Source organism: Neophocaena asiaeorientalis, unplaced genomic scaffold (genome assembly GCF_003031525.2).
Source record: "Neophocaena asiaeorientalis asiaeorientalis breed wild unplaced genomic scaffold, Neophocaena_asiaeorientalis_V1.1 scaffold294, whole genome shotgun sequence".
Taxonomy (NCBI): domain Eukaryota; kingdom Metazoa; phylum Chordata; class Mammalia; order Artiodactyla; family Phocoenidae; genus Neophocaena; species Neophocaena asiaeorientalis.
In genome coordinates this window covers 2426686-2442191 of record NW_020173945.1, presented here as the reverse complement: position 1 = coordinate 2442191, position 15506 = coordinate 2426686, and the positions used below count along the sequence as shown (strand labels likewise).

General features: G+C 47.9%; 1 protein-coding gene across 1 annotated transcript in view; it reads left to right on the top strand.

Annotated features, from left to right (window-relative positions):
• DRC11 (dynein regulatory complex subunit 11) overlaps positions 1-15506 on the top strand; it is a 165834-nt gene that overhangs the window by 69907 nt on the left and 80421 nt on the right. The window contains exons 8-9 of the mRNA XM_024752809.1: positions 2475-2597; positions 14467-14542. Coding sequence (XP_024608577.1) covers positions 2475-2597; positions 14467-14542 — 199 coding nt within the window. The remainder of the gene's footprint in view (positions 1-2474; positions 2598-14466; positions 14543-15506) is intronic.

Below are 15506 nucleotides of genomic sequence, written 5' to 3'. Positions count from 1 at the left end.
AAAACAGGTAGCAGGCCAGATATGACCTTTAGTCCCCTTAGTTTACCAAAAACGTGATGGCTGACTTAATAGGCACTAAAGTGCACCTCTAATTTTGGGAGGTTTTGCTATAGTTGAAAAGCACGAGCAAAATAAATTCCATATTGACACCTAAAAAAAAAACCCCCAAAACAAATACAACAACATGCCATTTTTCACCCATTCAGCTGGCAAACATAAGCGCCGTGTCGGTGAGCATGTGGGGAAGTGCGTAGTTGCCGGCATCGCTGGCAGAAGTAAATCAGCAGAACCCGGTGGAGGCCGTTTGATGGTATTATACCTGTATGTGCACGTGATCCAGCGTTTCTCCTCGTGGGAATGATCCTGCACGTATGCTCGCACACTTGCAAAATGACATTTGCATGCGTTGATTCATGGCAGCTTTGTGGGAAATAGCAAAAGATTGGAAATAACCTTAATTTCCATTGGTAGGAGAACGGTCAAATAAGTTACGAATGGGGAGTAAACATTTCACTGCATGCTCTTTCGTAACTTCTGAAGTGTGGATGGTGTAAATGTTTTATCTATTCAAAGTAGTAAACTGGGTAAAGATCTAGAGGGAACAAACAATGCTATTGATGCAATCGATACACTGAATTTTATGCTTCACAAATAAGGATTTTATCCTCTTTTCAGATGCATATATATATATATATATATATATATATATATATATATTCAAGTTTCTGAACGTTTCCAAACTTCCGAGAACCAAAACATTTCGATTTTCCATAAGTGCACCAGAGCATAAAAGTCCTGGCAGCCACAGTTTGGTTCTATGAGTGGAGGTGAGCTTGATCCCCAAGGAAAACATTGTTATTCTGATAACAAGGGACTTTTAATCCTATCTAAGGACACCCTTTTTATTACCAAATAATGTGCACAACATATACGTCACCTCAACTCCCCCTCGCTGAGCGCCCCCCGCCCCTGCAAAATCTTCATTAGAGCCTAGGGGATGGGTGAGCCTCAGGATGGTGTGGAGTTAGACACATGACTATAGGTTTTATTTTTTTAAGTCCAGATGGTGCCTGAATAGTCTGCTTTGTTCATGATAAAGCTGTTTTGAACACTTTTAAAGGTATGAAGTAAGCTCCTAAAAACAACATAGCTATAAATTCAAAACTACAATACTAGAAAATAAACTTCAGCATTTTAGTAAATCACAGTAAGGCATAATCAAAGCAGGCTTGATCCCAGGAGGATGGTTTAGTACAACACACTAGGGGTGAAATGATATTAGCCCTATTTTTTAAGTGCATACCTTGCTCTCCAAAAGTAACCACTGGACTGAATTTGGTGTTTATCATTCCCTTACATTTCTTACACTTTGACTCTGTGTGTATGTATCCTGAAACCGTAACCGTCAAGTATCATTTTTTTGTTTCACTAGATGCATTTCACAATGAAGGAGAAATTTAGAGATATCGTTCAGCATCTTGCCTCTTTACTTTCTGCATTATGCAGGTCATCCTGGTTAGCACCTGTTTGAATCCTGGCTCAAGCCACTTGCTAGCTGTGTGTGTTGACCGTGTGACTGAACGCTCTGTGCCCCATTTCCCTCATTGATAAAACAGGTCGATAACAGCTTCCACTCGTGGGCTGTGCTTGGCAGTGACTGAGCTCGTCTTTGTGACGCTCTTAGAGCCATGCCTGGCGATCATTAGTGCCGTGGATGGAAGTGTTGACTTCATTCTAAAGCTGAGGAAACTGAGGCTCAGAGAGGTTATCCTGCTTGTCTCAGTCACATGACCAGTGATGAGCAGAGCCCGAGGGTCGAACAGGCTATGTGTCCCATCACGGTCACCATCCTACCTCCCAGAATTCACAGTGGGAGAGAGCTCAGTAAATACCTGCTGTATTGAATGGAATTATATAGCTTTTTACAGACTTCCACTAATTCTCCGGTGATGCTAATCCTATGTGAACCAGGTATTTTTTAACCAATATTTTAAATTTTAGGAGAACAAATGGATTTTCGTAGGAAATACAAATTAAATCACGGGTGAAAGACACCAACTCTGAGGAGAGATGCATGATCATATATGGAGTCCAAGCAGGAGTTCTTGGCTGGGATTTGGGGAAGAGGTGTGTGTGGGCCTGGTGCTTGGGCTGCGGCTGAGATGCTGGCGGAGCCGAGACCTTTCCTGGTGTTCGTGGAACCCCTGGGAGCCAGAGCAGCTCTGAACCCACAGGGAATGGGTTCAGAAATGTCCACCCTCTCTATATATCTGCCCTCCAAGATCCCACTGCTGCCTCCACTGATGAATCCAACCAAAGGCAGATGGCAGGAGGGAGACCAATGCTGCTAGGAGGGCTGGGTCTGTGGGCCCAGAGCAGGGACACTGCACAAATACTTCCTTCCAGACGGGAAAAAGAGTCCTCATCTCGATCCAACTCTATGAAAAAGCCACGATGATTTTGTTTTTTACCAGGTTATCGAGGATATTATTGCAAGCCAAGAAGAGGAGGAAAAAACCAAAAAGAAGAAAGAGGAAGAGAAACCCAAAAAAGGCAAAAAAGGAAAGGAAAAGAAAGAAACAAAGGAAAAAATTAAGGTAACGTATTTGGAATTTGAGAAATTGGGGATTTTTTTGCTTTTTTGCTTTAAATCCGTGGAATAACCTCAAATTTGTTGAGACTATAGTCACTCGTTTCCTTGGGAACCATGCTATCTACCAGCTGTTTTCCTTTTTTTTCTTTTTTTTATGAAAGCTGACACTTTTATTTTCTTATTTGTTATTTATTTTATACATATTCGTGTATATATGTCAATCCCAGTCTCCCAATTCGTCCCACCACCACCGCCCCGCCACTTTCCACCCTTGGTGTCCGTACGTTTGTCCTCTGCATCTGTGTCTCTGTTTCGGCCCTGCAAACCAGTTCGTCTGTACCGTTTTTCTAGATTCCACATTTGTGCGTTAATATACGATACTTGTTTTTCTCTTTCTGACTTACTTCACTCTGTATGACAACCTCTGGGTCCATCCACATCTCTACAAATGACCCAATTTTGTTCCTTTTTATAACTGAGTAATATTCCATTGTATATATGTACCACATCTTCAGTTTTTGCTTTTCATGTTGGTCAACAGTTGCCATCTTTTCTATGACTCATAAATACCTATTAGGATGAGGAGTGGTTTCAGCAACTCAGATACTTTACATTATTCACAAATGTGATAGCTCTGAATTTTCATTCTTCAAGATAAATGATTCCACTCATCTTTTCTCAAGGGTAGAGATAAGGAACAGTTCTTGGCAAACTAAGTGACCACTACAAAGTCAAAATAATTGTGTCTGCTTTCACCAAAGTGTGTTCATTTCAATTTATCACTTCACGTCGACATCTTGGACCTGTTTTAACAGGACTTGTTTCTTACTACCCAAAGGAAAGCAGAGTTCAGAGTCACTGCGGGCCGGGCATGCCCTGTGCAATGGGGTTGCTGGGTGGTGGGCGGGCAGGGGGGTGCTGCTGTCCTGGGTGCGATCGGAGGGGTTTTCGCCCTCAAACATGTGGAGAGACCACTGCCAGGGTGGTGGTTCTCTCTCTGTATAAACTCCTTCTTTGGGAAATGGAATTCAGTCTGAAAGCTAACGTCATCTGAAAACGTGAATATGTTCACTGTAGCGGCCGGCCCAGACAGATACTGCTTCACAGCTGACCAAAACCCTGATCTGAATCGGAGTGGATCCCGAAAGGTTGTGTCCCTCTGTGACTGTCCAGAAGCAGAGGCCCAGCTCTAGCTCGGGCAGCCGTGGCCGTGACCCTCATGTTCTGAGGATGCCCACTGACGCACAGACTCACAGATTTCTCTGTGGGAGAAGCAACTCACTGGGGTCTGGTAGATACATCTGGGACTTCTGGTGCATCACAGTGAGAGGGAGATTGGACGGGCTATGTAGTCAAGGACCAAGGAGGCAGAAGTTGTGAGCAAGGGAGAGGGGGTGATGGTGAATATAAGATGTCAATACCCAAAGTCCACGAAAATGCAAGTGATAAAAGCCAACCTCTTGTTTAAAATCCTTTGGCTTGATTGAGGCCGACACTGCAGGCGAGGGTCCCTTTCCAGTGGTCACACCTGCAAGGTGATATGCGGAAATCAAGCACCTGCCCCTGCTGTCCTGCCCTCTCTAACTGTGTTCCATTGTTTTGCTGTGCGGACAAAAGAAGAGAGACCCCTCCCCACTCATTTTGAGAGCAGCCCACTCCACTGTAGTAGATGCTGAATGGGGCCCCTCTGATGCCCCCTTCAGGACCAAGGGGCTCAATCCCCAGCTACCCAGGATGCGGTGCTGACCCCTCACACTTAGTCCCTCCCCAGGAACTGTTCAGGGTCTAGGGGGGCGCTTCAAGTGAAGTGAGCCGCCGCCACAGGGCACGGGCCTTCAAGGACAGTCACATTAGGGACTTCCCTGGCGGTCCAGTGGTTAAGAGTCTGCGCTTCTACTGCAGGGGGCACGGGTTCAACCCCTGGTTGGGGAACTGAGATCCCGCAGGCCTGCACGGTGCGGCCAAAAATAAATGAATAAATAAATAAATGAAATGAAATGCAATGAAGAAATAGCATCATCTTGGGGAAGAAAAAAAAAGATACTCGTGTGAGGGCGCAGAGACCCAGCCCTCAGCCCCGGGCAGCTCTTCAGCTCCCCCTCTGCCCAGCTCAGCTCCCCCTCTGCCCAGCTCAGCTCCCCCTCTGCCCAGTTCAGCTCCCCCTCTACCCAGTTCAGCTCCCCCTCTGTCCAGCTCAGCTCCCCCTCTGCCCAGTTCAGCTCCCCCTCTACCCAGTTCAGCTCCCCCTCTACCCAGTTCAGCTCCCCCTCTACCCAGTTCAGCTCCCCTTCTGTCCAGTGCTACTTCTCTCCCTCCCTCCCTTGCAGGTGATGTTCCCAAAAAACCACCTGCACGTTCTCTGTCTCAGTGTTTCCAGGGAACCCCACCCAAGGGACCAGCTATTTGTTCTGTCTCATGGACTCACAAAGCTTTCAACCTTGTTACCTTTGTGATATTTTAAAAAGGGTCTATTTTCCCTTTATGGAGATTAGTTGAAATATTCAGATGCTTTTATATGAGGTCTTTCCCAAGTTTTCTGACTATATATATGGGGCTGGCAACTGAGAGATGACCAAGTGTTATAAAAATACTCAAAGAATAACCATACAGCTCTGCTGTTGTGGTTAGGGTTAGGGTTAGGGGTGAGTCAGATAGCAAGTTAAACAAAACTCGTTTCCTCTGTTTCCTGCCTTACCCTCCAACCAGGATGAATAATAGACGTCTTTTTCTACAGGTCAAAATACTAATTTCCACACAAGGATTTGAATAGCTGGTCTCAGGAATGCTTCCTGATTCTTTAGGAATGATTTTAGAATAAGACTTTAAAAGTCAATGGAAAAGGTAATCTGATCTATAAGAAACATACCAACATCATTTAATTGCATCAAGCTTTCGTAGAGATTAACATTTCACATTTTAATAACCACATTGTCACTGTGTAGACCTGTACTTTTCATATAAATTCATTTGTAAGTAATTCTGAAGGATTTTCCCCATCATTTGCAACTACTTCATAAATGCTGATGTACTCAAACTTTGCTTTTTTGTCCAAAACCATTCATCATTAAGTGACTATTTAATAGCTAGTTAATAAAACACTATCACTCAACAGAGACCAGATTGTGTAGCAGATAGTTTCAGATTTTTATGGAACAAGCTTCACTAACAGTGAATTTTAATTTGCAAGTGTCAAACTCACTCATGCATATTTAGAGGAAGAGATGCTTAGAATAAAATTGAAATTCTTCCAGTTGTCCCTTTTCTTAGGCACTGCTTCAAAATTATCTTGCCAGGTGGAGGAGGGTTTTAAAAATTAACTGTATCAAGTGAGCTGTCTTTTGGGTTTTTTTTTTTTTTTCTGGAACAAATTAGAATTTTACGGGTGCAGGCAGAACAGTAGGGCAATAGGTGGTCTATGGGTTCCCTGGAAACACTGAGATGGAGAACATGCAGGTGGTTTTTTGGGAACATCACCTGCAAGGGAGGGAGGGAGAGAAGTAGCACTGGACAGAGGTGGGGGAGCTGAACTGGGTAGAGGGGGAGCTGAACTGGGTAGAGGGGGAGCTGAACTGGGATGCATTTGCAAAGGAGCATAAATATCCAGGGAGTAGCTGTTGGGAGGGGCCTGGAGGGTGAGTGGATCTTAAGGCTGGGCGGGGGCAGTATTCCAGGCAATCTCCAAGCCACAGAACCAGAGGACAACTTCAGAGCATGGATGACAGGAGGCCAGGATAGCTATGCAGTGTGTGGAACCCGGAAAGGCTGCAGCAGGCAATGAGTGATCCCTTGAGGGGCCTGGCAGAGACTTCTGCAGAGAGAAGATGGACAAAGAGAAGACCCGGTGAAAAAGCTGAAAAGACAAGCTAGACTAGGAGAAAGTATTTTCAAATTATATATCTGACAAATAATTTGTATCTAGAATATATAAAGAATTCTCAAAATTCAACAGTAAGGGAAACAAATGTCTTTCTTTGAAATCTTTTGTTTTAAATCCATCTCTAAAAGTATTGAGGATTGCAAATAAGGAGATCCCCTTAAACGAGGGCTTTGATAGAGGAGATGCTGGTAGCAGAAGGACATTTTCTGCAGACCAGTAGCAATCTCTGCAAATATGCTTTCAATACCAACATAATTTTATTTGCCTCACTCTGGACCTCATGTTGGCTTTAGAAACAAAAATACAGAAAAAGAGCACTCTGTAATCCATCCCTACGATTCTTTTCTCTTTCTTGTTTTTCAATGTTCCGTATGTTCAACCATTTGGAGCTACTTTCAGTGGTTTTGTCCTGCCCATGACACATGCTCACGCAAATACTAAGGAGTCTTCTGTAAGTTTCCTCCAGCCATAAAATGACCTGACGTGGTGCTCACTTCTTCTGGAAAGATCCTTGGACCTTGCAGCACGATTAGCTTGAAAAGCTATTGTTTGTCTGCAGTGCCCCCCAGCCGCTCTGTCCACAGTGCCCCTTGGCCCAAGGAGGTGCTCCACATTGAACCGTGGAGCCAACCACGTTCTTATGTAATTTGAGAGTATTTCAAACCAAATTTTGCACTACTTCACGCAGATGGAAAAGTGAGTGTCATGGATCTCCAGAGGCTGCTGTCAGGAACAAGGATTTCATTATGGAAATATACATACCGAGCATCTTCTGTGTCCACTGAAGTGCAGTAAGAGAGGGGATATAAGGAAGTGAGAGTCTTCTGGGCTGTAGAGGCAGGGGCTCTTAACCCAGGGAACACAGACCCTATGGATACACACCCTGAAATTGTACGGAATTATGCGAGATGCATTCTCCTGGGAAGAAGGTGTATGGGTTTTCTTTGTGTTTTCAAAGGATTCTTCCCTCTACAAAGCTCAAAAACCACTGCATACGGAAAGGGCATATTGGGTTGTTTAAGGGAAGGGCCAAGAGAAGCACTGCGGACTCAGAAGAGAGTGAGGCTCTATAAGCGTTGGACAAGGTAGAGGCTTCCCGGAGCGGGTGGTATCTCAGGAGAGCTACAGGAGTGTACGCACATCTCGTCATCTCAGGGGAACAAAATCTCCCGGCCGCTGCCACGCCTCCTGCCCTGTGCGTGCAATCTCTTCTTCCCGCAGCAGCCAGAGTGCCCGGACCCCAGCGTAACTCTGATCAGCACTGCTAGCAACGCTTGAAACTCAGGAGCTGTGCAGTATTTATTTCTGAAGGAATGAGGAGGTACTCAGGTGAGGACCCTAGGGTGGAAGTGGTAGATGGAAAAACATGGAAAAGATGCAGGAGATATGGCAAAGGATAACCAGCCTGGTGGACTGGGTGTTTGAGGTGGAGACGGAGACCAGGAGTTGAGGTGGCTTCCAAGCATCTTGAGCAGCAGGAACTGGCTTCAGAACCTCGATGGTGGGACATCCAGGTAGATGTCCGACAATCAGCTGGAGGTTCAGCATGAACTCAGGCGGGGTCAAGACATGGTGTAGTTGCAGGAATTGCCCCTGTGCAGGAAACCCTAGTGAAGGCGGGAGGATGGGTGGGTTTTAGGAAAATCAGTGTGGGTATATGTTGGAGGATCTGGATTACATCCACCTATGAGGGCAGGGGGAAGAGGTGAAACCAACCAGGGAGACGGAAACAGCCTGGCGCAGGGAGAAATTCAGCACGATGATTCTCCTATTTAATTTTCCACCTGGGTGAATTTCTAGAAGGAGGAAAGGAACATTTCCCTTCTGTTCCCCTCAGTCCATTCACCATGAGAAGTGAAAACTAAGAATACGATGGAGGCAGAGTCAGGAGACTCTTTAAAGAGAAGGGACCACTGGTGTCAAATGCCGCAGAAAAGTCAAGGAGGAAGCTTGAGAAAGGAAGCGTGGTGACGAGCACATCACTGGGACTATTTCAGGAAAGTGGAGCAAGGGCGGCAGGTGACAGGCAGGCAGGGGACTCTGGCTGAGACATGTGGGCAGCTGGTGGACACACCTCCTTCAAGAAGTTGCAAAATGATGACTTTAGTTGAGAGAGGACTTTAAGATGGGGAAGAACTGTAAATGTGCCGGGACCAAGGGAAAAGTGCCCCTGGCCTGGGAGAGCTTAAAATTATCAGGAGGTGATGCCGAATAGAGTAAGACAAGGTTTCTGTGCAGCAAAAAGCAGTCGAGGAGAAGCCGGGAGAAACACAGGCATTGAAGAAGTGAGAAGAGTGTGGAGAAGGGGAGCCCGTTGTATTCAAATGGCCTCTGTCCTCTCAGTATAACAGGAAGCAAGTTTGAAACTGGTGTGACACTGCTCAGCTCTGAAGGACACAGCGAGGTACATGCAAAGACAACAGGCAGGTGGAGAACCCACTTACATGGGGACCGCCTCGGGCTTCAGTTGCTACAGCTGTCCCACCGCACCAGCTGGGTGTCGCCCGGACCAGAACCAGACTGATTCAGGTGGACTGTGTTCTCTGGACCCTGATCTCCTAAACTGTGACTTTCTGGAAAGGTCATAGAGATTTCCTTCCAGGAGAAGTAAGCGCTAAAGACGGGAGGATCCCGGGATTCCTTTGCTGGCCTGGCCCTACCCTGCCAAGGCTCATCTCATTAGCATATCAAGGATTATATAACGTCACTCAAGCAGTACGTGTTCAACGGAGAGGGGGAAAGAATCACTGATTAGCAGAAAGAGAAAAATAAATAGAAGTTGCCCTTGCACCCATGACCCAAAGTTAATGTCATTAACATGTTGGTGTATATACCCTTCCAGAAATTTCTTTATGCATATATATATAATAGTTTCTTAAGATACATTATTTCCAGTAACTGTTAATTGTCACATCCTGTGGAGATGTGAAGTCAAGATACAGGTAAGGATTCTAAGCAGGAGCATGTCAGTTAAGCTACGAGAAGGCTGAGTGTTAGCTTGAGCTAAGTCTTCTTAAAGGGCAAGGAGGTCAGCCAGGTGGACAGAGGTTAAGAGTGGCTCCCCCAGCAAAGGGGGCCTGTGAGGCCTACAGAGGTGGGCGCCGAGCCTGGGTGGTGGTGAGTGGGCTGGGGAAGGAGACAAGCTGGTGGTCTGGATGGCCTGAGGGAGAAAGTAGTATATTCCACAGTAATAGCCAGGAAGGTCCTTCTGACAAAAATTAAACCTAGATATCCACAGAGAAAATTGGGACAGATGTATTGAGGACATTGCTATACATTTTTAGACTTCAAATTGTAGGTTTTGTCGGATCTGCCGTACATCTTTCATGTGGGAAGGCCAAAAAGGTTGAGTAACTGATTCCCTAGTCTCAATGGAATGTGAGAGCAGAAAAGGCAAATGACATTCTAAATGCAAGCTTGAAAACAGTTATGAGATGATGAAGTATTTTTACAAGTCAAATTTCATGAGATATCACATTATTTTCATACATGTTTATTTTTAAAGGCAGTTTTTAATGATGATAGCTTCTGGGCTGATTTTTTCACTTCTGGATCTAAAACCGGATTATAATTTCACTCTCAGCTCAGTGGGAAGTAATCAGCCTCTTCCCAGTCACAGCAGCCTCACTCCTACCCCAGGACAGAGACCCTAAGGGAACCATCAGATAATCTGAAAGGCACAAGCGATCAGTTGGACTTTTGGACTTGTATGTTAATAGGTATATGCTGAAACACATACCCCCATTTAAAAAACGGAACAAGGGGCTTCCCTGGTGGCGCAGTGGTCGAGAGTCCGCCTGCCGATGCACGGGATGCGGGTTCGTGTCCCGGTCTGGGAAGATCCCACATGCCACAGAGCGGCTGGGCCCGTGAGCCATGGCCACTGAGCCTGCGCGTCCGGAGCCTGTGCTCCGCAACGGGAGAGGCCACAGCAGTGAGAGGCCCGCGTACCGCAAAAAAAAAACGGAACAGGGACTTTCCAGTGGTTAAGTCTCAGCGCTTCCACTGCAGGGAACACGGTTCGAGCCCTGGTCGGGGAACTAAGATCCCGCATGCCGCATGGTGTGGCCGAAAAAATTAAAAAAAAAAAAAAAAAATGGGAACAGTTGTGACACTACTTGAATTTTGACACTTACCCACTAATGTGAAGTGCCGACCGTCCCTCCACCCACAGACCACCTCAGATGCACCCGTTGGCTAGTAGAAAATTTCAAGAGGGCTTCTGTTCATCTGAGTCCCTCTTTAAGCCAGGCTAGAAATCATCCTAACGGTTAACATTTGGGGAGGGGCGTGGCCAGGCACACTGTTTACCTCCGTCTGCTCTCCTAACTTCACCAAGACAAATACCTAGGATAGGATATTTGACAATGAAAAATCTTTTGGAATCCTCTGCATTTTTCTCTGTATAGCTATCTCATTGATGATGATTAAGGAAAAAAATTGTGCTGTTTAAGGACCCATGTCACACAATAGATGGTAACTTACTAAAAATTGTCAGTTTCAGTGATATTTACAACATTTCTGAACGAATGCAAAGGCTGGACATGTCTAAAACGCTGTCTCTTATTGGGACTCACTGGGCCTACTGGGTGGCAACACCAGCGCACTCAGGTCAGCAGACAGTGAGATGGAGCCAGGGCGCGTGGAGGGCTCAGGACCTGGCCGGCGTGGGCTGGAGCCAGGAGTCGCAGGACCCAGGTCCACTGGGACCAGCTCCTCTGTCCACCCCCTTCTCTGAAGAAGGCCGTATGGTGGCTGGGACCACCTGCAGGCAGAGTCCCCTGCCTGCCTGTCATCTGTGTGCCCCCGCCAGTGCAGAGGGAGCCAATGTGGCTGCCCAGTCCAGCTCCTCGGGGTCAGGCTGCTCCAGGAGAGGCGCGTCTCTCTGGTTAGAACACTCTCCAGCCACTCGGCTGAGCTGGGAGTTGTGCCCGAGAAGCTTCCATCAGAAAGGGATGTTGTTCAAGGCAGGCACCATTGACAGGTGCAACTGTACTTGTATGACCCCTTCACGGTGAAAGATTCAGGAAAAAAAAGTGACTTTGGAGTTGAGAGGGTAAAACCTCCTCATGGAATTTCTCTCTCCCAATAATTGTCAAAATGAGAAAGATATTAAGTGTTTAAAACAGCAACCAAAGGAAAGGATATGTCCAATGAACTATTGACCAAAGGAAGAAGTATCTCTGAAAAGGAAAGCAGACGTGTTCCATCGTGCTTTCTCTCTGGTTAAAAGGTGTCTCCTGTGACGGCCAGTTATGTCATTACCACGTGGAAAGTCGTGGGAACCGCTAACGTCCACTGTCATTCTGTGCAATCAGGATCAGATGTTTCCAAAACTGGTCTTAACAGTGTTTTACTCCCCTTGAGAACTTGATATTTATTATAGAAATAAAGCTGTACAAATAGACCTATAAATCTTATTTTTACTTGCATGCGTTAAACACCTAGAGAACAGGCCTGATGCTGGTTCCATATGGGGTACAAAACGTCAGCAAGACGGAATCCTCCTCCATGGGGGCCCACAGCCCAAGAGAGCAGCTAAGACAGGAACACAAACAGCCCATAATATGCACAGAGAAACAGGCGCCAGGAAGGAGGAGCAGATCCTGCTGAGCAAGGGGAGCGTCTTTTTGACCTGGGACAATCCAGGACAGCTTCACAGAGGAGGGGATATTTGCCTCAGACCTAAGAAGAATTTTCCACAGAAGAAGATGGGACAATGAATTCTGGTCAAAGATAGGTGGGCACCCTGACCCCCTCCGGCCTGTGCCCGTGCTCCAGCCAGAGTCATGACCCGACAGGCAGATCCATTCATGCCAGGCTCCTGCGGGGACCCCCAGGTGGCTGCCCTGCTCTCAGACCAAGTTCACACTCTCTGAGGAACACGGCTCATGGGCCTTCCAAAGCCCGTCCCCTCTCTGTGTCTCTGTCTCTGTGTCTCTGTCTGTCTGCTGGCCCTGTTCCGTACGCCCCTGCCCTACTAACTTCCAGTTACCAAAGGCAACGTGGCCTTCCAGCTCAGACTCACACGGACTGGTCCCTCTGCTGAAAGCACTTCCATGATGCTCCCCTTGCTTTCCCTCCCCCCGCCCCACCTCTACCCATGAAGGCGCACACTCACCACCTGTAGGGGCTCCCAGAGGCCAAATACAGGACGATCTGAGTATCTAAAACCAAAAGAGAAGCAGCACGTCCGTCAGCAACGCACTGACTAAAAAATATAAAAGATCGGGCTTCCCTGGTGGCGCAGTGGTTGAGAGTCCGCCTGCCGATGCAGGGGACGCGGGTTCGTGCCCCGGTCCGGGAAGATCCCCCATGCCGCGGAGCGGCTGGGCCCATGAGCCATGGCCGCTGAGCCTGCGCGTCCGGAGCCTGTGCTCCGCAACGGGAGAGGCTGCAACAGTGAGAGGCCCGCGTACCGCAAAAAAAAAAAAAAAAAAAAAAAAAAAAACCAAAAGATCCGTGAATGCCTGGTGATACCCAGGCAGGGAGAGAGATGAGGAATATCTCTGAGAGTATTCATTAGCTATTTTAGATGCCCCTTTCTGTCCACGAATCACGTTTCATCCAAGGACATGGCTTTTCCCAGCACTGGTCTTCTCCGTGCTTCTCGGGCTGATTCTTCCCGAAGGCCTGGGTGTCCCGGGCTGTGTGAGTGAGTGGGGCTCCTTCCCCCGTGAGCTTTGATTTCCTGTGGGTCCTGGAAGGTGGGTCAGTTGCGCCACAGGCGTGGAGCCCCCAGGAGTTCTGGGTCCGGGTTCTCCCCCCGCTTCTGCAAGGCAGGTGGCCTCGCGAGGAGGCTGTGTTAGCCCCTGCGTGTTCCGTGAGCTGTGGTTCAGGCAGGTCCCCCGTGTCACCCCAACCCCGCAGGAGTCAGAGTCCTCCCGCCACCCTGACCTCCTCCTGGGAGCTCCCATCGCTCTCGTGAGCTCGTTTCACGTGTCTTCCCGACTGCCACGTGGAGTAGGGGAGGAGACGTAGGCGGGGATCCAGTACACGAGCACTGCCGGACCACGGCCCGTGGCGCATGGGGTCCCAGAAACGAGGGCACGTCCTGTGCCCAGAGTCACCAGAGATGCTCACCATCTTATTGTGGCTCCTCCTTCAAGCTGTACAGAGAGCACTTTGATTGCTTTGGGAAACTCCCCATAGACGTGCTGTAGACCAGCATCCTTCCTTTTGCCCTTTGTGGGGTGACAATAAGCAGGATTTTGGTCGTCGGGTACCAGACTCTTAATACAGTACAAACATTATTGCCCAGAAACGTCGGATGGGGCTTTGCGAGGTATGGCTCTTCACGACGCGGAACAGCCCTGGTGGTGTAGGGCGACTTCTGCTGGGGGTCGGGGCAGACCCTCCAGCTGCAGTGGCCGGTGTCCCTGCAGCTCCGATCTGGCTGCACATGGGGCAGCCGGGACCAAGGGTGGCGTGGCCGGGCTCTCTCTGCAGCGGGGGCCCGGGGAAGGGAGGCTGGCAGGACCTCCAGCTCAGGCTGGGGCTCAGGACTGGCTTCCTGGCTCAGGGAGGGGACAGGCAAGCCACAAAAGGAGCAGCCCGGGTGCTCCTGCAAACCACCACCTGACAAGTGGCGGAGCAGAACACAGACGGAGAGCAGCAGCAAACCCGGGTCACGGGAACATGGCGAAGGAGGTGGCAGGACGTGGGTGGGCATCAGCTTTCAGAGCAAGGAAGGAGCAGAGCATCAGAGGACAGGACCAAACTCGGGGTGGGGTACCCCAGGGAGCCTGAAGGTAGAGCCAGGTCTCCAGACCATCCCCGCCCTGGTCGGTGGACACAGCACTCCCTGCTCAGACTGGTCAGCAGGGAAACTGCCCAGGTGGGCAGACGAGGGGCTGGACCTTCACCGCACAAACCAGAAAAGAGTCTACGTGCTTTTCTGTAGCCACAGCAACCACGATGTACGTGCCTCTTACTGTCCGATCACGACAGGTAAACTCTGCCTGTAGTTAACAAGAGTATTATTCTGCTTTCACAGGACGAAGGTGAGGGCTGGCACATGTCACCGAGTGTTTTCCTTCATACGATGCAAGAAGGAAACAACGTATACAAAGGTCAGTTGAGCAGAAGAGGTGTGCTCCTGTCCACCCAGTGCGGCCTCAGCCTCTGTTGGGCAGGATTTGGTGCCCAGTCATGAGAGGCTGCAAAACTGCAATTCACAGCCAGGACCTTCCGTCCATCTCTCTTTTAGAATTCCTTTGGGTGGCTTCAAGGCATATAACTGGTAAAAGAGGAAGATGAGAACATAATCTAAACCCCTGTTCTGTTTTAAACCCTTGAGACTCCAGCTGAACATTCTCTTGCTAGGAATGAAAGGGAAGAAGGATTTTCCCTGGATTGTTTAAATTAAGAAAATCAATGCCGTATGTACAGTAAAATGTTTTAATCCTATTAGACTAAGACTCGTGCCTGAACACTGACACCTAAATCTTTTCTCCCATGTTCAGCATACTTAGCAGAGTATAATCTGGCTCATTCGGCAAGTGTATGAATTGGTCTTTGAGATACTCTCATTATACCTTCCTGGAACGGTTACCCAAATCCTGTGGTTCCACTCCACCCTCACAACAAATCCCAACACAGAATGACCTGCCAAGGTGACCCTGGCCATCAGTGTTATTTGGAAATTCCTGAAAAATGCAATAAGGGCGTGAAGTAGAATATTTCCAAACTCCAGTCACATGCGTGCCTCCTCCCTAATTCTGGTCTTAGGTGGACAGCACCGCTACTGTTATTTACTTAATATCTATTTTTAATTGATTCACGGTTTTTATCCCAATTAATTGAGCCTCATCCTCAGCAACTATATCAAAAGTCGTTGCAGGTTTGATATGCCGGTTCTATAAAATAAGAATGTCCGTGGACTTCCCCCCAGCAATCCAGTGGTTAAGACTCCACACTTCCACTGCAAGGGGAGCGGGTTCACTCCCTGGTCAGGGAACTAACATCCCGCGTGCCGTGCAGTGTGGCAAAAAAAAAAAAAAAAAAAAAAAAAATCCCAGTTACCTCAAAAACTCT